At 41.2% G+C, this 27,620-nt stretch overlaps 2 protein-coding genes across 9 annotated transcripts in view; one reads left to right on the top strand and one right to left on the bottom strand.

The window, feature by feature from the left end:
* ELMO1 (engulfment and cell motility 1) overlaps window positions 1–27,620 on the bottom strand; it is a 594,699-nt gene that overhangs the window by 253,447 nt on the left and 313,632 nt on the right. The gene's annotated exons all lie outside the window — the stretch shown is intronic.
* LOC131384425 (small ribosomal subunit protein eS17-like) lies at window positions 12,452–26,156 on the top strand. The gene is made up of 4 exons (XM_058445534.1): window positions 12,452–12,489; window positions 15,476–15,890; window positions 25,413–25,475; window positions 26,085–26,156. Exons 1-4 carry the CDS (start codon window positions 12,452–12,454, stop codon window positions 26,154–26,156), a joined length of 588 nt encoding a protein of 195 aa, XP_058301517.1.

Raw genomic sequence — 27,620 nt, 5'->3', positions numbered from 1 at the left:
TGCTGGTGTTTAAGCAGGGCTCTCCTGCAGGAATGCAGGGTGACAATAGTGTGAAGAACGAACAAGGACCCTGTTGTAACTAAGCGAGTTATAGAGAAACGCCACACTTTGAGACAAATTATGGAGTCCTTTATTACTGGTGACCAAGAGATAGCTAACGCTCAAAATTCTCTCGGCCCCGAAGAAGGGGCTACATTCTCTTTTATATTATGGTCTAAATAGGGGAGGGGGAGTTTAACTGAAGCAGTTTTACAGAAGCAGAACAGGCAAAAAGTTAAAAAATTAATCGGTTATAGAAGCAGTTACAAAAAATAAACAGTTCCAGGTGCAGGGGCTTAAACTATCACTAGAGATAAATGCAGGGGCTTTTAGGTATCTTCCACTGAGCACATTCCCAGGAGCTGCTGGTACAGCCTGCCTCAATATCTTATCAGTAGGTGCATTCCTGGATGTGCTTGGAGTCAGCCTGCACTGGTTATTCCCTTAAGGGGGATAAAGGGGGCTGCAAGTGAAGACACTAAAATGGAGTCTGTCCAGCTCTCTCTCCTAGGAGAGAGTCACTCAGGTTAAAACAAGGTAGGTTATCACAACCCCAGAAAACAAGTCAATGCATAACATGGTGTTTCTGGCAATAAAGTCCTCAAACTAAAGCGTTCCAGCCACCATAGGACAATTGTCCTCAGAATCCTTGTCAATGTCACAAATCTGTTTCCTGGCCCACTGGAGATCTTCTCCCATGCCAAATCAACAAATAAGTAAGAAGCCTTATCAGTATCAATGAGATCTCCCCACACTCCAACAAAGGGTGTCTCCTTAGGAATAGTATCAGACAACTCCCCAGAATGAAGTGTTAGTCCTTAGATCATATCCCAAGACCCAGACCTACTCCAGGGTCAAAGAGTAAGCCCAGTTTTGATTCCTCTTACGGAGACTCGGGAGTCACAGGGGAGTCACTTCTCCTACAGTCTCCCTTGGTGCCAATGCTAATGATGATTGGTCCCAAGAAAACTGAAGACCATCATGAGAAAGAACCCTGAGCTGCCTCAAGGGGGCTGCACAAGAGGTTAATTGTGATCATGAATTTCAATCAAGTCCAGAGAATTAAACAAACATATCCAAGCCCTAATAGGATGGTTTTAAATGAGCAGAGAAAGAAGAACACTAAAATTATAGAAAGTGTGCCAAGCAGACAAACAAAATGGAACAGATCAGAACCACAGGCTGCTAGTTCACCAGATCTACCTAGAAAGGAAGTGAGGCCTGGAAGTAAATAAACCCAAAAGAAAAAAGCTTTAGGGATGCCATCAAGATGGCAGCAAAAGGCAACAAGCAACTAACAGCTAACATTTATAGAAAGCATTTCTCTCCCAGGCCTTCTTTGATGGGCTTTGTACAGATCGTCTCATTCCACACACGTGTACCAGCACATGACAAAATACTAAGCCATCTCACTGTACAGATGAGGAAACAGAGACAAAGAGATGTGTCACTGGTCCAAGGTCACACAGCACAGAAATAAACAGACCCAGCATGGAAGCTTAGATGGCCTAACCCCAAAGCATATATTCTTGGTTACCAATGCCTACTGAAAACAGAAAGGGTGAAATATTACAGTAATAAAGCTTTGAGCAGGAAAGGCCTTCACATGGTCACAAAGGAGTGATCAGCACTGTGGCTCTGGACAGAAACAAACTTCCTGGATCTATTTCTAACAGACAAATTCTACTTCTTGGTGACTTTGTACATATCCCTTAACCTCAGTTTTCTCCATAAAAATGAGCAAAGGAATACTTCTCCATAAAGGGTTGTAAAGATTAAATGGGAAAGCAAAATGGAAGTAAAGATTTCCTTAGTGCCTGCAACACCTCAAACACTTGATGGAGACAACTGATACTACTATCACCATAATAATTACATAAACGCTTGTTCCAAGGTATTACCATTTGCATTTCTGAAATATTCTTATAGCTCTTGGGAAAAACTATTGAAAAAACATGACAGAAACCAAAACACGGTTGCTGTAGCAGCTATTAATCTTGCTTTTTTTGGTAAAGTAAGGACTTGGATGAAATAAATAATATTTCTGACTTACATGGGTTTCCTCAAGTTCTTTTCGTATCTCTTTAGAAAAGTGGTTCTACATCATTCTCAGCAAACTATCACAAGGACAAAAAACCAAACACCGCATGTTCTCACTCACAGGTGGGAACTGAACAATGAGAACACATGGACATAGGAAGGGGAACATCACACACCGGGGCCTGTTGTGGGGTGGGGGGAGCGGGGAGGGATAGCATTAGGAGATATACCTAATGTTAAATGACGAGTTAATGGGTGCAGCACAACAACATGGCACATGTATACATATGTAACTAACCTGCACGTTGTGCACATGTACCCTAAAACTTAAATAAAAAAAATAAAAGAACAGAGAAGGCTGGGAGCAGTGGTTCACGCCTGTAATCCCAGCACTTTGGGAGGCCAAGGCAGGCGGATCACGCGGTCAGGAGATCAAGACCATCCTGGCTAACGCCGTGAAACCCCGTCTCTACTAAAAATAAAAAACATATATATATTAGCCGGGCATGGTGGCGGGCACCTGTAGTCCCAGCTACTTGGGAGGCTGAGGCAGGAGAATGGTGTGAATCCGGGAGGCAGAGCTTGCAGTGAACCGAGATCGCACCACTGCACTCCAGCCTGGGTGAGAGAGCGAGACTCCATCTCAAAAGAACAGAGAAAGGACCAAACTAATGTTCGATAATTTTCTTCCAGTCAAGAGGTTCCTAATAATGCTGGACAACTTCCAGTTTGGAAATGACCACCTCCCCGGGTGTTGTCTAATCACATTGTCCAAATACTACGACGACAACCTCTTGAGAAACATCCACAAACTCAGGTGATCTTATGCCTGAGTGAATAATATAATTGTTACTCTAAAACATATTTGGTGTGTTAAAATTATATGGTACTGCAAAATAAAGTATTCTCAGAATAAAAAAAAATAAAGAAAAAGAAAGTGGTTCTAACTTTAATGTGGGTCAGAATCACCTGGAGAACATACTGAACACAGGCTGCTGGGAGGCTCCCCTAGGGTTTGACTGAGAAGGTCTGAGGTGGAACCCACAAAAATAAGTCAGTAAACCAAGTCCTAAAGTTTTCTGAGACAATGAGGGGATTGAGGGAGAGAGAGTTAGAAGAGGATTTAAGAGAATATTTAAAAGTTATTTTCAGCAGCATGCTCTTAAGTAAAAACTCCATCCCTTCACCTTCCCTGAGCTCTAATACGTCATCTAGAGAGAGGCGGCCATCCATGGTATGTCCAGGCTGCGGAGGCCTCAGGCCTTTGGACAGGGCCGGTGCTGTCAGGCAGCTGAGATGGGCTTTCAGAAGATTGGAAATGACCAAGTTAAGAATGTGAGTATAACTGACAACCAGGGAAAAGGACAAAAAACTTAAAGCGATATTTCCAAGAGCCAAATAACAACGCATCCCAGGAAAAGGAGAAAAAGAATGTATTAATATAACAGGTCAGACCGGAGAAAAAAAAAAGAAAAGAAAATGCACACAGGGAACCAAGATAAATAACAATCTGGACAAATGAGAGGAATGGTATAAAACCCAGCTAATGAGGTGAAATGCTTCCAGGATAAAATTAGGCAATTGCACATACAGAGGCATAATAAAGGCCATAAATATAAAATGGCAAGGAATTGACTGGGTAATGGTATAGTAATTAAAGCCTGAAGCTTCATAATAGACCTCAAATTGAACATTAATCAACCAAAAAGAAATGTTCCCTGCACTTTGATATAGTGCAACAAAAGCAGGACGTGTGAAACACAGAGCAATCATAGCCACGTTTTGCCAAAAGGCCTTCCCTTTGAGCATCATCTCAGGTAGCACAAAGAAGGCAAAGGATTAAATAACAGCAGGATGACTTCTGTTTGTGCCTACACAGTAATCACAGCATTACTGAGGGAAGCCAAGCTCTGTTGACTATTCAAAGACCAGGAGGTATCAGGGGCAATCCCCCAGCTGACTCCTCCACCAAAGAAGCTAGGCTAAGAAGATCTCCCCTTTTATGCCAGTACATGTGTTCCTGGGCCCAAGGATGGGTACAATGTAGTGGGCACCTGTAGACTTCACTCCAGGTTTATTTAAAGCAATAGTTCTCTAACTTGAGCTTCTATCAGAATCCTCTAAAAGCTTATTAAAATGCAGATTGCTGGACTCCACCCCCAGAATTATGATCAGACATTCTGGGGTGTACTCACGAATCTGCCTTTCTAACAAGTTCCCAGTTAACACAGATCTGCCAGTTTTGAACCACACTGTGGGAACCACTGACTTACAGGTCTGTCACATCTACATTCCCAATGTTCATCATTAGCAAACCTTTTGTTTTTAAAGACATGCAAAGCAATGAAAGTAAACAAAAAAAGAAATAAATCTGATTGGTTTTGGTGTGTTTTGTTTTTCCTGTGACTAATAAAAAAATCATTAATAAGAGTCAAAATCCATAGAGAGAGAAGGCAGAATGGTGGTTGCCAGGGGCTGAGAAGTGAGAATGGGGAGCCACTGCTTAGCGGGTATGGGGTTATTTTTGGGATGATGATGATGTCTTTGGATCTACATAGAGGTAGTGATTGCACAACACTGTGAACGTACTAAATGCCATTGAATAGTTTACTTTAAAATGGTTAATTTTATGGCATATGCATTTCATCTCAATTAACAAAAAAGAGTTAATACATATTAGATGATCACCATGTGCAAACTCTCAAGTGTTTAGCTCATTTGGTCCTCACAAGCCATTGAAGCGGGACTGCATTTTACAGATGAGGAAGCCATGCCTTAGAGCTTAAATAAGTTGTGTGCTGTTTAGGAGGAACACTGCTATGGTTTGAACGATGGTGCCCCTTCCAAAGTTCATGTTGAAACTTAATCCCCAATGCAACAGTATTAAGGGTGCGGCCTTTGGGAGGTGATTAAGTCATGAGAGCTTCTCTCTTGTGACTAGGATTAGCACCCTTATAAAAGGGCTTGTGATTGAAAGGAGGCTCTCACTTGCCCTCTGTCCCTTCTACCATGAAAGGGCATCATGCTCCTCTCCTCCAGAGGATGCAGCACCAAGGTACCATCTTGGAAATAGAGAGCACAGCCCTTACCAGGCACCAAGCCTGCTGATGCCTTAATCTTGGACTTCCCAGTCCCCAGAACAATAAGAAATACATTTCTATTGTTTATAACTTACCCAGTCTATGGTATTTTGTTATAGCAGCAAAAACAGACGAAGACACTATGGGTGCTGATTCAGAAATGGCTCAGGATGACAGTCCTACAGGACAGCCAAGGACAGGGCATTGGGTGTGCCCTGTCATACAGAGGGGAGCAAAGTATGGCATTCGTACAAAGTCCTGTGGTATCACTGAGGCAGAACTCCTCTACTGCATACTCTTTAATGCAAACCAGGCACACTTCATTGTAATTTTTTTAAAAGTTCACATTGTAAATTATTTTGCAGACATATACAATCCCAGTACTTCTGAAACTTTAAAGTACTCACAGATCACCTGGAGACCTTGTTAAAATGAGGATTCTGACTCAGTAGGTGTGGGTTGGGACCTGAGGTCCCGCATTTCTAAGCTCCCAGATGATGCTGACGCTGCAAGTTCAGGGTCCATATTTTGAAAATCAAGGCACTGCTTCCCCAAACTATCAGCTGAATTCTAGCCCTCGTCCTTCCTAACATCCCTACAATATATTAACCTTTGACCAATTCATTCATTCCATTAATATTTTTAAGCAATTATTGCTGAGCAACTTGCTGGATATTAAAAATACATGTATGAACAAAAGTCCATTTTGAGGGTCTTGCAATCTACTTGGAAGATACAAGGACATGGGATTTGTAAGATGGGCCAACTTTCACTTCCTTTTATGTACCTCTATATTGTTTGCATTTTTCACAAAGAAGTATCACTTTGTGCAGTGAACGTGCACATGAGATGCAATGGGCAGACGGGGCTTCATGGAGAGGGTGAGCCTTGAGTTCAACCTTAAAGAAGAAACTGATGTCAAACTCTCTCCTAAGGCATCTTTTTAACATTCCACACCAGAAGTGAGCTGTGGAATGCAAGAAAGACTAATTACAGTGGGAAAATGGATGCTGAATAAAGGCAGAGAAGCCCCTATGCATCTTGGGCAGTATTAGCAATAAATCTCAAGATCACATGGCAGAGTTTTGACTCGCTCAGCATTACATTAGTGAATACAAATGCCTCACATCTCCTTCACCAGAGTGCAAAGATACCAAGAGGTTTGGCTTTTGTCTGACAGTCACTGTTGGATGAAAAATTAAGCTTGACATTTCTCAACCCTGACTTCTTACTGAGAAATTGTCACCACTGTCTGAACAGTTACTGCTGTCTTAAAGCAAAGTTAACGTCCACATATATTGTCTGAAACGTATTTGAATATAATTCACTTTATTAAACAAACACATTCCAGGAAAGCTAGTGATAAAATGAATCTAAGTCAGCTTCCACTCACCTCACTTTCTCACTTAGCACATTGATTTAGAAATTCACTCTGGTTTGGGAGAATGGACTTGAGAAGATGGAAAGGAGAGGAGAGAGAACTATTTCTTATAATCCTCTTCCGGACGAATAATAAATTGGCCATTTCAGGAACATATTATCAAACAGAAAATGTTAATTTTCTGATTATGCACATGACAAATTAGCTACAATGAAAAAATGGACTGAAACCTAATTAAGAAATTAAGCCGTAAGTTGTTTTACTTGAGGTTAAAAAAGCATGTGAAAAGGGAATCTTTTCTTCCTATTACATCTAGCTTTTTAAATGGAGTTCATCTCATTACATCTCATTCTGTGTATGAATCATAAATCTTGCCTACTCCTGCGAGAGGAAGGATCTCCCTCTGGTACAGCTCTCCTACCAGGCTAGGCCCAGACATGGCTCCTTCCTAGGGAAACTGCCTCCTGGACACCCCTCCCTGATACTGCCCCTCCCACACCTGTCTCAATTTTCCCTCTCCTTCAGACCCAATCCAGATGTCACTTTCTCCATAAAACCTTATACAATAAAACCTTATGTATGGTTTTCCTAAACAAGCCTTTGAAGTGTGGGCTTAGGCCCAGGGAGATTTGCTTCTGAGTTTTTTCATTCGCATGGCCACATCATCCCTGGGGGCACACCAGGCACATGCTTCATTGCAGAGACTTTCCAAGTGAGTTTTCTCCCGAGTGAGATAACCTTTTATCTGTATATTTCTTACAATAATTCCCATTTTGTGCCCCCAAATTATGGTAAAGTATATGTGTCTTACCTTCCCTGATAGAGTCAACCCCTCGAGGTCGGGAACCACTTCCTCACTTGTGAATCTCTGACATTGCAGCAGAGTTGCACATACAGTAGGTGCTCAGTAATGAAGCAGTTACTGAACAAGTGCATGGACAGTACAAGACACGACTCTGGCCTCTGGTGAGGCTGGCAGTGCCCATAGAGGGTTCAGTCAGCTTCTCCATCCCTTACATGAATACTAATTTGCCTGGCTTTAGCATGAGTGTTTCCATAACTTATTACATCTATATGTTCAAATGCATCTTAAGTGAGTCATCCCTGTCCTCCATATTCCCTATTCTATGTCATTTGTGGATTTAATCAGAAGCAAGGGCTTATGTGATGCACTGAGAACCTCTAACTTCCTTCTTCATCAGGAGGAGGCTCAGAACCCAGAGGCTACTCAGCAGTCAGGGCACGTACTCCCACAGACAATCCAAGCTGGGGAGAAAACTCACTTGGAGGCTCTCTGCATTGAAGCACGTGCCTGGTGTGCCCCCAGGGACGATGCGGCCACGTGGATGAAAAAACTCAGAAGCAAATCTCCCTGGGCCAAAGCCCACACTTCAAAGGCTTGTTTAGGAAAACCGTACACTCAACCTTCTTTGTGTATTGTGAAAATAAACATTTACAGAACATTGGAATGTGTGAAAAATGTCCTTCGTTGTGTGTTTATGGAAAACACTTGGCAAGTATTTGCTATAAATGCTTCCTGTAAATGTTGTGAGTGAGAACCAGCAGGAAAATGTATGAGATGAGAGGGAGCCAACTCCCACAGCAAAAGAATGTCCCCTTCCCTTCCACACCCCCCACGTGCTGCCTCCACTCTGCACCCTCCGCCGCCCCCCTCCCCAAACAAGGCCGCAGGGATCTGGGAGTGTGAGGGTGGGGAACAGAGAAGGGACAATCTGCGAAGGGTCCTCCAGGCTTGGCATTCCATGTTGGAGTGCAGAAAAGGAAACTGACTCGTGTTTCCTAGGTGACGATGCCCCCTAATAGGATTTCCTTCCCCTTCATGCATATTGGTTAATAGTTCTGATTCCAAGTCCCCCATTCTAGCTGGAAATATGGCCTCAACACCCACTTGGTCTTCCCCACCTGAAGACTGGCCTGCCTCTCAGTTAACTCTTGGACGCTTTAAGGTGAAAAGTAAAAAGTGGAAAGCAAGAGACTCAAATATATTTCTTTAGAACAAGATGCAGAGGACATTTCTCTTAATTCCTCAACAATGTACAAAGACCTCTGATGATATGAAATGAAAAGGGAAGAGGGTGTTGCAGGCCACAGCAATGAACGCTTGTGGTTTTGCCAGGAAGCAACCTTGACCGCCTCCAGATTGCCCTCTGGGATGAACCAGGTCCTCCCCTGCCACATGAGGTATGTAGTGGGTACTGCAGAGATGCTGGCTGCTCTTGGTTCCCAAGCAGCCTCTGTGATAAACAGCCTCAGTGTTGAAATATCAGGGAGATTAATTATCTTGCAGATGTTACATGCCAAAAAGGCTACTTTTTTTCTTCATTTCAGAATTCTTCCCTTTTTTAAGAAATAAAAGGACACAAATCCATTGTGTTTAAGCCTGCCAAGGAGAAGAGGCCCAGCTGCCTGGCTGTATTTGTATCTGCACAGGTGCCCAGGGGAACTCCAGCCTCACTCTCAGCCTCGTCGCCAGGTCCCCTACCTCTGCCCAGAGGTCCTCACATCTGCACTGACTGGAGCTAATGACAAACATCCTTACACAGCAACTTTTATGCTGATTTGCAAAATGATTTATTTTAAGTACATTTCTGAAAACATAAACGTTAAGTCAAAAGGTCTCAGCATTTTTGCCACTTAAAGTATACCTATGTAACAAACCTGCATGTTCTGCACATGTATCCCAGAACTTAAAGTATAATTTAAATATATATATATATATAAGTATTGATAAACCATAATCTAAAAATGATGTCATTTCACACTTCCCAAAGCAATGGAGGAGTTCCCTTTAAAATCATTTCACCAGCTCATCTAGACTTATCATGGGAAAGAAAAATCCATAGTCTTCTCTGATGGAAGAAGAAAGGGGCTATGGGGCCCCAGAAGAGTCTCCCAATCAGCCCCATGCTGTGGCTCTCCCCAGCCATGGACCAGGACAGCCACTCCCTAATCCTGAAAGAATCCAGGATTTCCTCTCCTCCAAGCACCCTTGCATGGCTGGGTATGGTGGTGAGCGTAGGGGATTTTTTGGTCAGCTCTTTGGGGAAGAATTCCTACATCAAATACATATTTATGAATTCAGAGAATTAAGAAAATTCTGAATTCAGAAAAGACTGTCAGTTACTTCATTCTCCTACCCCCTTTACCACCACATTCCACCAGCATCAGCTGCCCCAGGACCATGTGGGCCTCTCTCTTCCTATCCAGATCCTCTTTTGTTTGTACTTCAGCTGTTCTGACAGTAGGTTCCTTGGGGCTCTTGGTCCAGCTCTGTGTTCTCTGCAGGCTCCTGCCCTGAGAGAGTCAGTAAGAGTGTGTTTCTCACCTCAGGCCATGACTTGGCATTATGGACTGGACACATGACTCACCCATTGAAAAGATCAGCACACATAAATTAACCTCACCCATTCCACAGTCCCTCATATTGCTAAGAAGAGCAAATGGTATAATGCATGAGAAGGCAAAAGCACCATCAAGATCCAGCGGCTGGTGCTAGAGCAGGCTAACCAGCTGCTGCATAACTTTCAAAAGGCTTGCAGGCCATAGACTGTTGGGAGCTTGAAATCGGCCACAGCAGGAGTACTGATACCACAGAAACCAGCAAATGCTGCAATACTCATCAGACTTTTTTTTAAGAAAAACTTATATACTAGCATACTACCAAATTCAATGTAAAGTATTAAAAAGTCACCACCAGAGCTGTCTGGGTCCAAAGTCCCCATTTGCAACTTACTATTGTAACAATGGGCAAGTTACTTGACCTCTCTAAGCCTCAGCACTCTCATCTGCAAAATGGGTACAATGATAGTGAGAATCCAATAAGGTAATGCATATAAAATGTTCATAACCATAGCCTGGAAACATTCATTACTCCATATAATTTAGCTTTCTTTTTGTTCCTACCATATGCAGAGTAGAGCCCCAAGCTGCCAAGCTATCAGCAGAACTGACCCTTCTGTTGAAAACTAACTAAATGTTGGTCTTCTTCGTCATTTGCTTATAGAGAACTCATGTCTGCTCATGGAACATATGCACATCTTCATGGCTTTTATAACTGAGACTTGTTGTAAGGCTTTATCCTGTGTAGCTCAAACTCTGCCAAATTTGATGGTCCCACCAGGTCAAGGAAAAAGAGATTCCTTCCAAGTTATGCTTCAGTTTTGATCTTCTGACACATATCACTTAAGGCCATAAAGGACTTCAGAGGGGGGAAAAAGAGGAACACAACCCTGTTTAGAGATTCAACACATCCTATCTTTCATCATTCATTTAATTTACATGGTCCAGTGACAGAAAGTAAGGGCTTGACCAAAAGAGGTGGTTCCTGCTCAAAAATTTCATGTTTGAGAGAGATAATAATCAAATAATAAAACATATGATTATATAATTCCAAACTAAGTGCTATAAAGGGAGTGACATGGAAGCAAAACTAATGAAAGAGGAGGCTAAAGGGTGAGGTTCTGCAGGATTAATCCAGGGATAAGTGGGCAAGCAGGGAAGGGATGGAGAAAGCAGGAGCTGAGTCAGCAGAAAAAGCACATGCAAGGGCCCTGTGGCATAGGAGCATCACCAGTCAAGTACTGAAAGATTGGCTAGGCTGGCCTTCCTGATCTTGGCAAATGCAAGTTTGCAGACAGGTGTGAATTACATTAACCAGAGTCTTAGATTTGAAAAGTCTCCAGGTATCAGGACCAGTGTTACAGAGCAGCATTTGATAAACCAACCAAAGAGAAGTTAGTTGTTAGGGTTGTTATATCTGTTATTAAAATTGTTTCAGTTGCTTTATAAAATACAAGAAAAATATTGTCTATTATTTATGATGTATGCCAAATTTTGGAACCTTGGGTTTTACCAGTGCAGGGAAAAAGGCTGATAAAATCAAGGTCAATGTAAAAATAAAATTACCTGACAATGTCAACCACTACTGGGTGCACCAGGTGTACAGCATAGTTCCTAAGGGGGAAGCTATTTTTAACTAATACAAAGGGACATTTGGGAACATTACCACCTAAATTTTATTATACCAATACAAAATGCCTTCTGATTTGGTAGGCAGGTTGCTAATACTGGCTGGGCTCTGGTCACATGAATCCTATTCAAAAAGGGAAGTCAGCAGTGACTCACCCAAGCCCAAGCATCAGCATATCTGGGGCAAGGCCATTTGGGGGCATACCGATATAGTTTCTAATTTGGTTTTCATTCCAGGACGGACAAAGGCCAGAAAGGCGGCTGCATCCAGAGAGGTTAGAGCGTGTTCCAGATAGAGATCTACTTCTGTGGTTTCCATCCATGAGGTGAATCCTGCCAAAAGGTGGAACACCAGAACTCTCTGGGCAGAGTCCTGCCACTCACTCGATCCAGGCACGCATTTAACAAATATGTGCTGACTGTCTTCTGTGTGCCTGGCACTGCTCCAGGCACTGGGGTACTGCAGTGACACCATGGATACTCTGTGCTTTTATGAGGTTTGCTGGCTAGTAAGGGTGAACAGGAAATAAAGAAAACAGTGAATATCGAGCATGTAAGAAATGTTAAATTTTGAGAGAAATAAAGGAGGTAAGGTAGACAGGGAGCAAGAGGATGAAATCAGTACTTTATATATGGAGGTGACAGAAAGCTGCTCAGAGACTAAAGGAAGTGAGGCAATGAGCCATGTGGCTACCCAGGAACAGATTCCTAGGAGAGAAAGCAAAAAGTAAAAGGCCCAGAGGCCAGAGGTACCTGGTAGGTTCAAGGCCAACAAGGGTGCTATGGACAGAATTGTGCCCTTCCAAAATTCACATGTTGAAGCCCTAACCCACTGTATAGCATGTGACTATATTTGAAGGTAGGGCCTTTAAAGAGGCAATTAAAATCAAATGAGGCCATTAGGGTAGGATCCGAATCCGGTATGATTGGTGTTCTTATAAGAAGCAGTGACAACAGGGTGTGAGTGCACAGAAGGATGGCCATGTGGAGAGGCAGCAAGAGGGAAGCCGTTTACAAGCCAAAAAGGGAGGCCTTAGAGACACCAACCCTGCCAGTAGCTAGATTTTAGACTTCCAGCAACCCTGCCAGTAGCTAGATTTTAGACTTCCAGCCTTCGGAGCTGTGAGAAAATAGAGTTCTGTAGTTTAAGCCACCCAGTATGTGATATTTTGTTATGGCAGCCCTAGCTGACTCATCCAAAGGGGGTCTCTGTGGGTGGAGTTGAGGGAGGAAGGAGTAGGATAGAAGGACGTAAGGCTGGAAAGCCAGAACACTGCAGAGCCTTGAGAGCTGTGGCAAAGGTGCTGAATGGTTTTACTCTGAGTCACTGGAGGTTGTAGGCAGATCAGTGATGTGATCTGACCAATACTGGAAGAATCACTATGGCATCTTTCCTAACGTTCTGGCTACTGTGTTGAAGACAGAAAAGATGAGCAAGTGTGGGAGCAGGCAATACCAATCACAGGCTGTTACACTACAGGAGAGAGGTTTGATGTACTGGATTACTGTAATGGTGGTAGAAGTGGGGAAAGGAGGTAGGTTTCTGGAAAGCAGAGTCAATAGGATTTTGAAAGCAGAGTCAATAGGATTGAAAGTAGAGTAAATAGAATTTGCTGGGGTTAGTGTGTTGGTAACTGGGTCTTAATGGAATAAAGAGTAACTCATTGAGCCAGAGACTTTAGTCACTGGGTTGGCCTATCAAGGCAACCCATATCCAGTGCCATGAAACATTTAAATAGCAAAGTTCTGAGTAGGTTTAGCCACGCTGAACCCCTATGGAAGGCAGAGCCATTGCTAGAAGGATATTTGCAGCAAAACATCAATGAGGAATTCAAGCGATGGAGAAAAATATACAAAATCAAGCATCTAAGCTTCCATTTTAGAAAACTAAAAAAAGAACAAATCAAATCTAAAGTAAGCTGAAGAAAAGAAGTAAAATAAAATGGAGTGGAAATCAGTGAAATTGAAAACTGGAAAGCAATATAGAAAAATCAGTAAAATCAAAAGCTAGTTTTTTGAAAAGATCAATAAAAACAACAAATCTCTAGCCAGGCTCAACAAGATGAAAAGAAAAATGACAAATTATTAGCATCAAAAATGAAAGAAGAGTCAACTTTATGGATCTCATGTATCTAATAAAGGAATATTATGAACAAGTCTATGATCAAAAATCTGATAATGTAGATGAAATGGACCAATTCCTTGAAAGACACAATCTACAAGAACCCACACAAGAAGAAATAGACAATCTGAATAGACCTATATCTATTAAAGGAATTGAATAAATAATTAATGACCTTCTAAAATGGAAAGTATCAGGCCTGGATGGTCTCATTGGTGAATTCTATAAAATATTTAAACAAGAAAATGATACCAATTCTCTACAATCTGTTCCAGAAGGTAGAAGCTGAAGGAGTAGTTCTTAACTAATTCTATAAAACCAGTATAACCCTAATACCAAAACCAAAGGCATAAGAAAGAAAAAAAATGCAGATCTGTATAGCTCTCATGAACATAAATGCGAATATCCTTCATAAAATTATCAAATAGAATCCAACAATCTATAAATAGAATTACGCACCACAACCGAGTAGGATTTGTTCCAGGTATGCAAGGCTCATTCAACATTCAAAAATCAGCTAATGTAAACCATTGTATCAACAGGCTAAAGAAGAAAAGTTGTATAATGGTATCAATAGATACAGAAAAAGCATTTGATAAAATCTAACACTCATTCATGATAAAAAAAAACTCTCAGCAAACTAAGAATAGAGCAGTTCCTCAGCTACATAAAGAACATCCACATAAAACTTATGGCTAACATCATACTTAATGGTGAGAAACTTGACTCTGCCCTAGGATCAGGATCAAGGCTAAGATGGTCATTCCTATCACCCCTATGTAACATCTTACTGGCAGTCCTAGCTAGTGCAATAAGAAAAAAAATAAAAGGGTATACAGACTGGGAAGGAGGAAACAAAACTGTCTTTGTTCACAGGGGACATGACTGTCTATGTAGAAAATCCCGAAGAATTAATACATAAAATCTTGGAACTAATAAACAATTACAGCAAGACTGCATATTGGCTTATCAATTGTAACAAATGAGCCATTCTAATGCGAGATGTTAATAACAAAGAAAGCTGTGTGTGGGAGAAATGAGAGATGGGATATATACGAACCCTCTGTACTTTTGCTCAACTTTTCTATAAACCTAAAACTGTTATAAAACACAATGTCTATTAAATAAAAAGTTAAAAAGGCAGAGAGGTCTGCATTCTTAACTTGAGAAAAACAGAAGAGAGAGGAGTCCCAGAAACCTTTCCCATTCAAAGAAATAAGAAGTGAGCTGCAGTTCTTTGAACTCTTGCATTACAACAATTAAAGCAGAAAAAGGAGAAGAAACAGCAAAACCCCAGCACAGCAGCTGCTGAGCTTCGCACAGTTAAGGTAGAAAATGCACATTTAAAGGTGAAAGCTTGGTCAATTACAGCAGAAGAAAGAGGGCTTGTCACAGAGCAGGTACTGTACTCAATAAATATTTAACTAGCTAAACAAGACATAAAAATGGACAATTTGGGCTGAATTTGGAGAACTGGGTTGGAGAAATAATGGAAAGATGCTAACTGGATCTAAGATAGAGAAACCACAACAGTTACTGTGAGCTATGTCTTGGCTGGTACCTCAGTGAGGGAGTCAGGCACATGTGAGCCTTCTGAAGTTTTTAACCTTTCAATTCACATTAGACTTGGGTTTACAATATGTCAACTACATATAGTTCACTATATAGCTTAGTTTCATTTTTTTCTCAAAAAAATCCATCACTGTTTTAAAGTCCCACTGTGTTTTAAAATTAAAAGAAAAAGAAAAAAAAAACCAACAACAATAACAACAAAAAACCTTTGGAGAATGCTAAGTAAAATAGTCTGAAACCTCTTTCACCAAGGACTCTCCAAGACGGGCTGCTTTTGCATCAAAACCATGGAAAGGCAGCCTGCGTCATCCTAGAGAAGTACTACATGTGCCTCGGCAACGACTTCCACAGGAACGAGTGTGTGGGCAAGGAGATGACGATTATCTCCAGCAAGAAGCTCCGCAACAAGAGGGCAGGCTACATCCTGCATCTGATGGAGGATATTTGGAGAGGCCCAGTGAGAGGCATCTCCATCAAGTTGTGGGAGGAAGAGAGAGAAAAAAGGAGAGATAATTATGTTCCTGAGGTCTCAGACCTGGACCCGGAGATCACTAAAGTAGGTCCTGACCCTAAGAAAACACTGAGACTTTGGGGCTTTCACAGACTGTCCAACCTGCGGGTCACTCAGCCTACAGTTGGGATAAATTTCAAAACACCACGTGGAGCTGTTTGGATTTTTCTGCAATGCTGTAGTAATTTCAGTTAACCTGAGACAACGGCAAACAAACAAACAAGCATTCTGAACCTAATGCTCAGCTTGGAGTGGTACCAAGAGAGACAAGGAGATAACTACCAGCTTTCGGGTCTGCTTCAGATTCCAGACACCTCATCCAGCACCACAAGAACACAGGTGAGCATCCGAGGTGGTGTGAGCACACCATGCAGGCACTGCTACAGTCAGCTAATAGAGGTTTGTGGAATCTGCTCTCCCTCCCTGGGACAAGGGGTCTTCTGAGATAAAACCAAGCCCACATTTAACAATGATCTCATCCTCACGCTTGAAGCATTCCATTCAAATCACTGGCTTTGGAAGTCAGAAATTCTTCCTTCCAGCTCAATTAGTAAATCTAATCACATATTCACACTCTCAAGGGGTCCCGATTGTTTGGCAGTAACAGCTTGGTTATTCACAATCAACGAAATTAATGCCACTATTTTTAAAACATGAAAAAATCCTATATATACAAACAAGCCTCTAAGCTGTAGACCTTGGTCAAAGAAAGAACAAAAATTAAAGCCAAGAAAAAAGTAAATGAATTATGAGACAAAGAATCATTTCAAACTCAAACGTCCTAGCAAGGCTGTGCCTTTGGGGTCCGTGTTATTCTAAACTAAATCCTTTCTCCACATCACCTAGAAGAAAAATGTCACTCAGATAAAAAAAAAGTTTCCTTTACATGGAATTGTGTGTTTAACTGGCAACATACAATTTTATTTTTAAAAAAAATGAAGAGCAATTGCTGTTGAAGCCATTTCAGGGACGAGAGAAGGGGAGGCTCTGTCAGCACAATGGGAACAAAAAAATGTTGTGCACTAAGCGTTATTCCAATCATTTGCTTCATAGTTAAGTTTAATTGCACATTACACACTGTCCTGTAATTATGTCGCTTGAGGAACTGCCAAATTCCCCCTTGAAATGTTAGAAGTCCCTTAGTTTAATTTTAAAGTCTTGGCATCGCCTCCACCAGCACCCTGCCTTAATGCACAGAGGCTACTTGATTCCTGTTCCCTTCAATGCAGACTGGTGTCCTGCGAGGGATCCACTCTGTGGTCTGACTCCTGGTACAGAGGGCTGATGATGCTCAGAGCTCCCAGAGCACTGATCCAGTGCAGTCTGTTTATAATACACTCTTGTGACATTTTTTTTTTTTTTTAATTCACAACAGGAGAAACTGGGAAACATGCCTCTTCCTTTTCTTCAGTCTCAGGAGGTTGAGATTAAAGTCCTTCATTCTCAGCCAGGGAATAAACACCCAACCAAAGATGAAATGCCGGCTTTCTGGGAGTTTACGAGGATGAAAAGATAAACACCGAGCAAATACATATGAAACTCTCAGGAGACTGTACATCAATCAAGTACTACTTTAAGGAGTGGGAATGGGAACAATCAACTCAAATGGCTGAAGCACCTTCTATGTGCTGGCGGTGTGCTCAGAACTTCATGAATGTTATTACAGACTATCATCATCAACAGGCACTAACTCGAGTGCCTTCAAGTACCAGGCAGATAACTAGAAAGCATGAAGCAGTCAGCCATAATATGAGAAGGTGTCTGGGGCTCTAAGTTAATTGGGGAGGGAGTGTAAGCCCTGAAAAAAAGCAATCAAATTCTCTTCTTTTTAAAAACACTGGGTCAGTGAAGCAAAACACATCTGTAGGACTCATTTGAACTGTGGCTACCACCTCCATATGAATCTATAAGCCTCTCAAAAGCACACAGTATGGACAATGGACATATTATCTGGATTTAAAATTCAGCTCTGGTACTACCTTAGCTGTGTGACTGTGGGCAAACCACTTAACCTCTCCATGTGTCAGTTTCCTCGTCTGTAAAATGCAAACAGTAACAGTGGCAACCTCAGAGGGGTGCTGCAAGAAATAAATGAAAATACTCAGCTTAGTTGTTCTAGTGAGCTCCAAACATGTGATTGCTGTGATCGATGTTTAGCTCCCTGACTGGAAAAGCTGAGAAGAGATTCCCCAAAATGACTCTGAACTTGAGGTGGGCCTTGAGGAGAAGAACAGAGAGATCTATAGACTGGAAGGAAAGGGCATAAGGTTTCTTTATCTTCCCACGCCTGGGAACATTGAAGGGAAATTACAAATAATGTATGTTAAGTACTCAGAGCATAGTAAAGGCTCAAAAGGTAGCAGCTTTTCTCACGCTAGGTAATTTCAGAGCATTTTCTTGAGGTTTCTGCCTCAAAAAATCCAGGCCTCCCTGTCCCAACCATTAGTTAGGATCTAAATGATTATTTCTCCCAACTATTTTTTGTAAGTATGATTTACTATGTATGCATCATGAGGACGAAAAACCCACTTAAAGGTTTTAAAATAGTGTAAACATAATTTAAATTCTTCATCTGTTTAAAAAAGTGGCTATAATGAAACAATCTTGAGAAAACAATTCTTCAGTAGAAATAGTCATCTTTACTCACAGACTTATTTACTTGACATATTATAAATATTTGTCTTCTGATTCAGCATAATATTAGAAACATATATATGCTCTGTCTCACAATTGCACAAAACCATTGTGATTAATCTTATTTTTAAAGGCATTTCTATTTTCCCCCCTCAGGAAATTAATTATCTTCTATAACAGTCAGCCAGTATGCAAAGATTTTCCAACTAGATGAAATGTTAATCATAAATTATGAGGGACGCTGAAGCAAGAATTGCAAGGTACTGTCTCCAGATTGTATACATTAATTATGTGATTTTTTGGGTAAGCAATTATATCTCGATAAAACTAGAAACAAAAAAGAATTGCTGGATATGTAAGGAACAAACGGTTTCCAAGATTTACTTTTAAATTTTTTCCTGGAAACCTCAAGATTATACAAATTCCATTGAGTAACAGCTTTGTTGGGTAGGATTTTATCAACTGGTTGAGTAGCAGTTTAATTAAGAAAATATTTGGGGTCCAGATTCCAAGGTGGCCAAATAGGAACAGCTCTAGTCTACAGCTCCCAGCGTGAGTGACGCAGAAGATGGGTGATTTCTGCATTTCCAACTGAGATACCGGGTTCATCTCACTGGGGATTGTCAGACAGTGGGTGCAGGACAGTGGGTGCAGCGCACCAAGCGTGAGCCAAAGCAGGGAGAGGCATCGCCTCACCCGGGAAGTGCAAGGGGTCAGGGAATTCCCTTTCCTAGCCAAGGGAAGGGGTGACAAACGGCACCTGGAAAATTGGGTCACTCCCACCCTAATACTGCGCTTTTCCAACGGTCTTAGCAAACGGCACACCAGGAGATCATATCCCGTGTCTGGCTCAGAGGGTCCCACGCACACGGAGCCTTGCTCATTGCTAGCACAGTAGTCTGAGATTGAACTTCAATGAGGCAGCGAGGCTGGGGGAGGGGTGCCCGCCATTGCTGAGGCTTGAGTAGGTAAACAAAGTGGCCAGGAAGCTCGAACTGGGTGGAGCCCACCTCAGCTCAAGGAGGCCTGCCCGCCTCTGTAGACTCCACCTCTAGGGGCAGGGCATAGCTGAACAACAGGCAGCAGAAACCTCCTCAGACTTAAATGTCCCTGTCTGACAGCTTGGAAGAGAATAGTGGTTCTCCCAGCACACAGCTTGAGATCTGAGAATGGACAGACTGCCTCCTCAAGTGGGTCCCTGACCCCTAAGTAGCCTAACTGGGAGGCACCCCACAGTAGGGGCAGACTGACACCTCACATGGCCAGGTACCCCTCTGAGATGAAACTTCCAGAGGAACAATCAGGCAGCAACATCTGCTGTTCACCAGTATTCACTGTTCTGCAGCCTCTGCTGCTGATACCCAGGCAAACAGGGTCTGGAGTGGACCTCCAGCAAACTCCAACAGACCTGCAGCTGAGGGTCCTGACTGTTAGAAGGAAAACTAACAAACAGAAAGGACATCCACACCAAAACCCCATCTGTACGTCACCATCATCAAAGACCAAAGGTAGATAAAACCACAAAAATGGGGAAAAAACAGAGCAGAAAAACTGAAAATTCTAAAAATCAGAGCACCTCTCCTCCTACAACAGAACGCAGCTCCTCACCAGCAACGGAACAAAGCTGGACAGGGAATGACTTCGACGAGTTGAGAGAAGAAGCCTTCAGATGATCAAACTTCTCCGAGCTAAAGGAGGAAGTTCGAATCCATCGCAAAGAAGGTAAAAACCTTGAAAAAAGATTAGACAAATGGCTAACTAGAGTAACCAATGCAGAGAAGTCCTTAAAAGACCTGATGGAGCTGAAAACCATGGCACGAGAACTACATGACGCATGTACAAGCTTCAGTAGACAATTTGATCAGCTAGAAGAAAGGGTATCAGCGACGGAAGATCAAATGGATGAAATGAAGTGAGAACAGAAGTTTAGAGAAAAAAAGAATAAAATGAAATGAACAAAGCCTCCAAGAAATATGGGACTATGTGAAAAGACCAAATCTACGTCTGACTGGTGTACCTGAAAGTGACGGGGAGAATGGGACCAAGTTGGAAAACACTCTGCAAGATATTATCCAGGAGAATTTCCCCAACCTAGCAAGGCAGGCCAACAGTCAAATTCAGGAAATACAGAGAACGCCACAAAGATACTCCTCGAGAACAGCAACTCCAAGACATATAATTGTGAGATTCACCAAAGTTGAAATGAAGGAAAAAATGTTAAGGGCAACCAGAGAGAAAGGTCAGGTTACCCACAAAGGGAAGCCCAACAGACTAACAGTGGATCTCTCGGCAGAAACTCTACAAGCCAGAAGAGAGTGGGGGTCAACATTCAATATTTTAAAGAAAAGAATTTTCAACCCAGAATTTCATATCCAGACAAACTAAGCTTCATAAGTGAAGGAGAAATAAAATCCTTTACAGACAAACAAATGCTGAGAGATTTTGTCACCACCACGCCTGCCCTAAAAGAGCTCCTGAAGGAAGCACTAAACATGGAAAGGAACAACTGGTACCAGCCACTGCAAAAACATGCCAAATTGTAAAGACCATTGAGGCTAGGAAGAAACTGCATCAACTAACGAGCAAAATAACCAGCTAACATCATAATGAAAGAATCAAATTCACACATAACAATATTAACTTTAAATGTAAATGGGCTAAATGTTCCAATTAAAAGACACAGACTGGCAAATTGGATAAAGAGTCAAGACCCATCAGTGTGCTGTATTCAGGAAACCCATCTCACGTGCAGAGACACACATAGGCTAAAAATAAAGGGATGGAGGAAGATCCACCAAGCAAATGGAAAACAAAAAAAGGCAGGGGTTGCAATCCTAGTCTCTGATAAAACAGACTTTAAACCAACAAAGATCAAAAGAGACAAAGAAGGCCATTACATAATGGTAAAGGGATCAATTCAATAAGAAGAGCTAACTATCCTAAATATATATGCACCCAATATAGGAGCACCCAGATCATAAAGCAAGTCCTTAGAGACCTACAAAGAGACTTAGACTCCCACACAATAATAATGGGAGACTTTAACACCCCACTGTCAACATTAGACAGATCAACGAGACAGAAAGTTAACAAGGATATCCAGGAATTGAACTCAGCTCTCCACCAAGTGGACCTAATAGACATCTACAGAACTCTCCACCCCAAATCAACAGAATATACATTCTTCTCAGCACCACACTGCACTTATTCCAAAATTGACCACATAGTTGGAAGTAAAGCACTCCTCAGCAAATGTAAAAGAACAGAAATTATAACAAACTTTGTCTCTCAGACCACAGTGCAATCAAATTAGAACTCAGGATTAAGAAACCCACTCAAAACCACTCAACTACATGGAAACTGAACAACCTGCTCCTGAATGACTACTGGGTACATAATGAAATGAAGGCACAAATAAAGATGTTCTTTGAAACCAACGAGAACAAAGACACAACATACCAGAATCTCTGGGACACATTTAAAGCAGTGTGTAGAGGGAAATTTATAGCACTAAATGCCCACAAGAGAAAGCAGGAAAGATCTAAAATTGACACCCTAACATCACAATTAAAAGAACTAGAAAAGCAAGAGCAAACACATTCAAAAGCTAGCAGAAGGCAAGAAGTAACTAAGATCAGAGCAGAACTGAAGGAGATAGAGACACAAAAAACCCTTCAAAAAATCAATGAATCCAGGAGCTGGTTTTTTGAAAAGATCAACAAAATTGACAGACCACTAGCAAGACTAATAAAGAAGAAAAGAAAGAAGAATCAAATAGATGCAATAAAAAATGATAAAGGGGATATCACCACCGATCCCACAGAAATACAAACTACCAGCAGAGAATACTATAAACACCTCTACGTAAATAAACTAGAAAATCTAGAAGAAATGGATAAATTCCTCGACACATACACCCTCCCAAGACTAAACCAGGAAGAAGTTGAATCTCTGAATAGACCAATAACAGGCTCTGAAATTGGGGCAATAATTAATAGCTTACCAACCAAAAAAAGTCCAGGACCAGATGGATTCACAGCTGAATTCTACCAGAGGTACAAAGAGGAGCTGGTACCATTCCTTCTGAAACTAGTCCAATCAATAGAAAAAGAAGGAATCCTCCCTATCTCATTCCATGAGGCCAGCATCCTCTTGATACCAAAGCCGGGCAGAGACACAACAAAAAAAGAGAATTTTAGACCAATATCCCTGATGAACACTGATGCAAAAATCCTCAATAAAATACTGGCAAATTGAATCCAGCAGCACATCAAAAAGCTTATCCACCATGATCAAGTGGGCTTCATCCCTGGGACGCAAGGCTGGTTCAACATACGCAAATCAATAAATGTAATCCAGCATATAAACAGAACCAATGACAAAAACGACACGATTATCTCAACAGATGCAGAAAAGTTTGACAAAATTCAACAGCCCTTCATGCTAAAGACTCTCAATAAATTAGGTATTGATGGGATGTATCTCAAAATAATAAGAGCTATCTACGACAAATCCACAGCCAATATCATACTGAATGGACAAAAACTCGAAGCATTCCCTTTGAAAACTGGCACAAGACAGGGATGCCCTCTCTCACCACTCCTATTCAACATGGTGTTGGAAGTTCTGGCCAGGGCAATCAGGCAGGAGAAAGAAATAAACGGTATTCAATTACGAAAAGAGGAAGTCAAATTGTCCCTGTTTGCAGATGACATGACTGTATATCTAGAAAACCCCATCATCTCAGCCCAAAATCTCCTTAAGCTGATAGGCAACTTCAGCAAAGTCTCAGGATACAAAATCAATGTGCAAAAATCACAAGCATTCTTATACACCAATAACAGACAAACAGAGAGCTAAATCATGAATGAACTCCCATTCACAATTGCTTCAAAGAGAATAAAATACCTAGGAATCCAACTTACAAGGGATATGAACGACCTCTTCAAGGAGAACTACAAACCACTGCTCAACAAAATAAAAGTGGATACAAACAAATAGAAGAACATTCCATGCTCATGGATAGGAAGAATCAGTATCGTGAAAATGGCCATACTGCCCAAGGTAATTTATAGATTCAATGCCATCCCCATCAAGCTACCAATGACTTTCTTCACAGAATTGGAAAAAACTACTTTAAAGTTCATATGGAACCAAAAAAGAGCCTGCATTGCCAAGTCAATCCTAAGCCAAAAGAACAAAGCTGGAGGCATCACACTACCTGACTTCAAACTATACTACAAGGCTGCAGTAACCAAAACAGCATGGTACTGGTACCAAAACTGAGATATAGATCAATGGAACAGAACAGAGCCCTCAGAAATAATACCGCACATCTACAACTATCTGATCTTTGACAAACCTGACAAAAACAAGCAATGGGGAAAGGATTCCCTATTTAACAAATGCCGCTGGGAAAACTGGCTAGCCATATGTACGAAGTTGAAACTGGATCCCTTCCTTACACCTTATACAAAAATGAATTCAAGATGGATTAAAGACTTAAATGTTAGACCCAAAACCATAAAAACCCTAGAAGAAAACCTAGGCAATACCATTGAAGACATAGGCATGGGCAAGGACTTCATGTCTAAAACACCAAAAGCAATGGCAACAAAAGCCAAAATTGACAAATGGGATCTAATTCAACTAAAGAGCTTCTGCACAGCAAAAGAAACTACCATCAGAGTGAACAGGCAACCTACAGAATGGGAGAAAATTTTTGCAATCTACTCATTGGACAAAGGGCTAATATCCAGAATCTACAAAGAACTCCAACAAATTTACAAGAAAATATCAAACAATCCCATAAACAAGTGGGTGAAGGATATGAACAGACACTTCTCAAAAGAAGACATTTATGCAGCCAACAGACACATGAAAAAATGCTCATCATCACTGGCCATCAGAGAAATGCAAATCAAAACCACAATGAGATACCATCTCACACACAGTTAGAATGGCGATCATTAAAAAGTCAGGAAAACAACAGGTGCTGGAGAGGATGTGGAGAAATAGGAACACTTTTACACTGTTGGTGGGACTATAAACTGGTTCAACCATTGTGGAAGACAGTGTGGCAATTCCTCAAGAATCTAGAACTAGAAATACCATTTGACCCAGCCATCCCATTACTGGGTATATACCCAAAGGATTATAAATCATGCTGCTATAAAGACACATACAAGACGTATGTTTATTGTAGCACTATTCAAAATAGGAAAGACTTGGAACCAAGTCAAATGTCCAACAATGATAGATTGGATTAAGAAAATGTGGCACATATACACCATGGAATACTATGCAGCCATAAAAAATGATGAGGTCATGTTCTTTGTAGCGACATGGATGAAGCTGGAAACCATCATTCTCAGCAAACTATTGCAAGGACAAAAAACCAAACATCACATGTTCTCACTTACAGGTGGGAACTGAACAATGAGAACACTTGGACACAGGAAGGGGGACATCACACACCGGGGCCTGATGTGGGGTGGGAGGAGTGGGGAGGGATAGCATTAGGAGATCTACCTAATGTAAATGACTAGTTAAGGGGTGCAGCACACCAACATGGCACATGTATACGTATGTAACAAACCTGCACGTTGTGCACATGTACCCTAGAACTTAAAGTATAATATAATATAATATATATATATATAAAAGAAGAGAAAACATTTTATTTATGACATAGCACCATGCCGAATCAAACAGAGAAAAGGGGTCAGGCTTGTTCTATTCCATACTGACTGCCCACCAGAATACTTCTCTAAGAAGCAGGGCCATTGTTTAAAATTAGGTCACTGGGAAAGGGGGCAAACCCTAAGTGATTCTGATATAAACAGTATAATAACTTACAAAATAATGAAATATTTACCTGCTCAATATATTGTGAAAAACTGCAAAGAAGTATCAAGCAACGTTTTTATAACTTGATAGTTGTGCCCAGCATAAGTCACATCTAAAAATCCCAAAGGAAACAAGGAATCTCTCAAGTAAAAAACAAACAACTACTGCCTTCACTTGCTTGCTTTTCCATTTCAGGTATTTCAGAATCAGATCCTGCCTTTCTTCACCACCAGAGCCACTGTGCATGGCTCCACTCAGGTACGTGGTAGGTGTTTGATAATATTTCATGAAAAAGTCAATGAATAAATGAATGAATGAATATGAATGTTAAAAGGATTTTTCTTCTTTTAGTTGGGTACTTTGTAGCATCTAAGAAGATGGACTGTTTCTGTTTTCTATGTGTATTTTTTCCCTTTGAAAAACATGTAAGCAACAATAGAAACATCTCATTTGCATGCATTTGGATTTTATTGTTGGGCGTTAAATGTTTATCTAACTTTTTTAGAGCCTGGGATTAATGCACAGTTTGCTTCTGTCTGACTGTAATGCCAAGAGGGGTCAGATGACTGACAATAGGTTCTGAACACGTGAATACTTCTGCATGTTACTTCTCCTATCACTACTCTGAAACTAAAGACTATCTCTGAAACATGAAAAGCTTTGCAATAATACCTTCCCTCGGCTCACTTATTCCTTAAAATAGCATCTTTTCGGTGTCAATCAAGTGTCTTTAGAAACGGCTTCCTGCCCATCTAGATTTCAGAAGATCTTTAACTGAATATGACGACTTGTTTGATAGTTCTGTGGACTTTCCATGTTTTCTAATCATTCTCTCTTTGACTCTGTCCCCTTTCCCTCATTTCCAAGAATGACAACACTGTTGCCCTCATCATACTCCAAGCCCAGAGACAGGAGGCTACAGAACTGGAAGAAGCCTGAGATTTGGAGTCCAAATATGCAAGTTCAAATTCCACTTGTCTACTGGCTATTTTTGACAGACCAAACTCTCTGTACCTCTCTAAGTCCCAGCTCCTGAATTTATAAAATGGTGATAACAATGCTTGTTCCTAGGGATTACTTGAAGACTGAGCTCAACTATGCAGCCTGTCTTGCATGTTACCAAACCCACACTAGGTATTCATTTGCTCTGGCCAAATGGGAAGGTGAATATTACCATGAAGAATTACGTTATCCTGAGACCACCCTATCTGCTAGTCACAGCCTTTTTCTTAAGTATTTCTTATTATTCCAGTTCCACCTTTGAGAGAGCCCTAGGTTTCCTGGCCATTGCTTCCTGCCTTGTGGTTGAATCTTGGCTCCCACATTGGCCAGCATAGGTCTTCAGCCAAACTAAAACCAGGTAATTTGGGTTTTCCAGTAGTTCCCAGTGAATAAAATTAAATACATCAAGAACATAAATTTGGCTGGGCTCGGTGACTCACACCTGTAATCCCAGCAATTTGGGAGGCCAAGGTGGGCAGATCACCTGAGGTCAGGAGTTCAAGACCAGCCTGGCCAACATGGCAAAACCCCATCTCTAATAAAAATACAAAAATTAGCTGGGCATGGTGGTGTGTGCCCATAGCCCCAGCTACTTGGGAGGCTGAAGCATGAGAATCACTTGAACCCAGGACACAGAGACTGTGGTGAGCTGAAATTGCACCACTGCACTGCAGCCTGGGCAAAAGAGTGAGAGTGTATCTTAAAAAAATAAAAAATAAATAAAAAAATAAAAAAACCCATAAACTCTAATTCTAAAGATTTTGTTTCCAGTGGAGTCACTAAGCTTCCTTCTTCCAAAACACTGAGAATTATCATTCCAGGGAGTAAGAAAAAAGCAAAACAAAACATCTACAACACGCTCAACTCTGTACCATTATCTTGTCTCTGAAAATAATGACAGCAGGATCATGGGCATGAGCCAAGAACCCTCCCTCCACTTGTCTCCTTATTGAGACAGCCTTGTACCATTCCCTTGGTCTGGAAAGCTGGGAGTGAAGCATTTCTAGAAAAAGTAAAAGCAATTATACCCAGAGTAAGTAAGACTCGGAAGTCTGAAATCATGCTATGCCTCCAGATTTTATTCTATGCACAGTAGGATACTCAGATTTGCATTTCCTCCTCATGTTCTGTGCCCGTCCAAGTTTGGGGTAATTCAGTTACACCCACTGCTTTCATCAGCACACAATTACAAAACTTTATTCAAATATAACATGAGAAACCAGGCTGTCCATCACAAAATTCACATATCAAAAATATACCTTTATAACTGTTAGGAGGAACAAAAGCCATGATTCTCCAGTGGTAAAAAAGCATTTATCATGGTCAAGAGATCATTTAAACCAGAACTAAAAAAAAAACTCTTTACTCATGTGAATTACAAGAAATGATTAAAAGCCACTA

The sequence above is a fragment of the Hylobates moloch genome, unplaced genomic scaffold (assembly GCF_009828535.3).
Source record: "Hylobates moloch isolate HMO894 unplaced genomic scaffold, HMol_V3 SCAFFOLD_1, whole genome shotgun sequence".
Classification (NCBI taxonomy): Eukaryota; Metazoa; Chordata; class Mammalia; order Primates; family Hylobatidae; genus Hylobates; species Hylobates moloch.
This window is presented reverse-complemented; position numbering and strand designations above follow the sequence as displayed.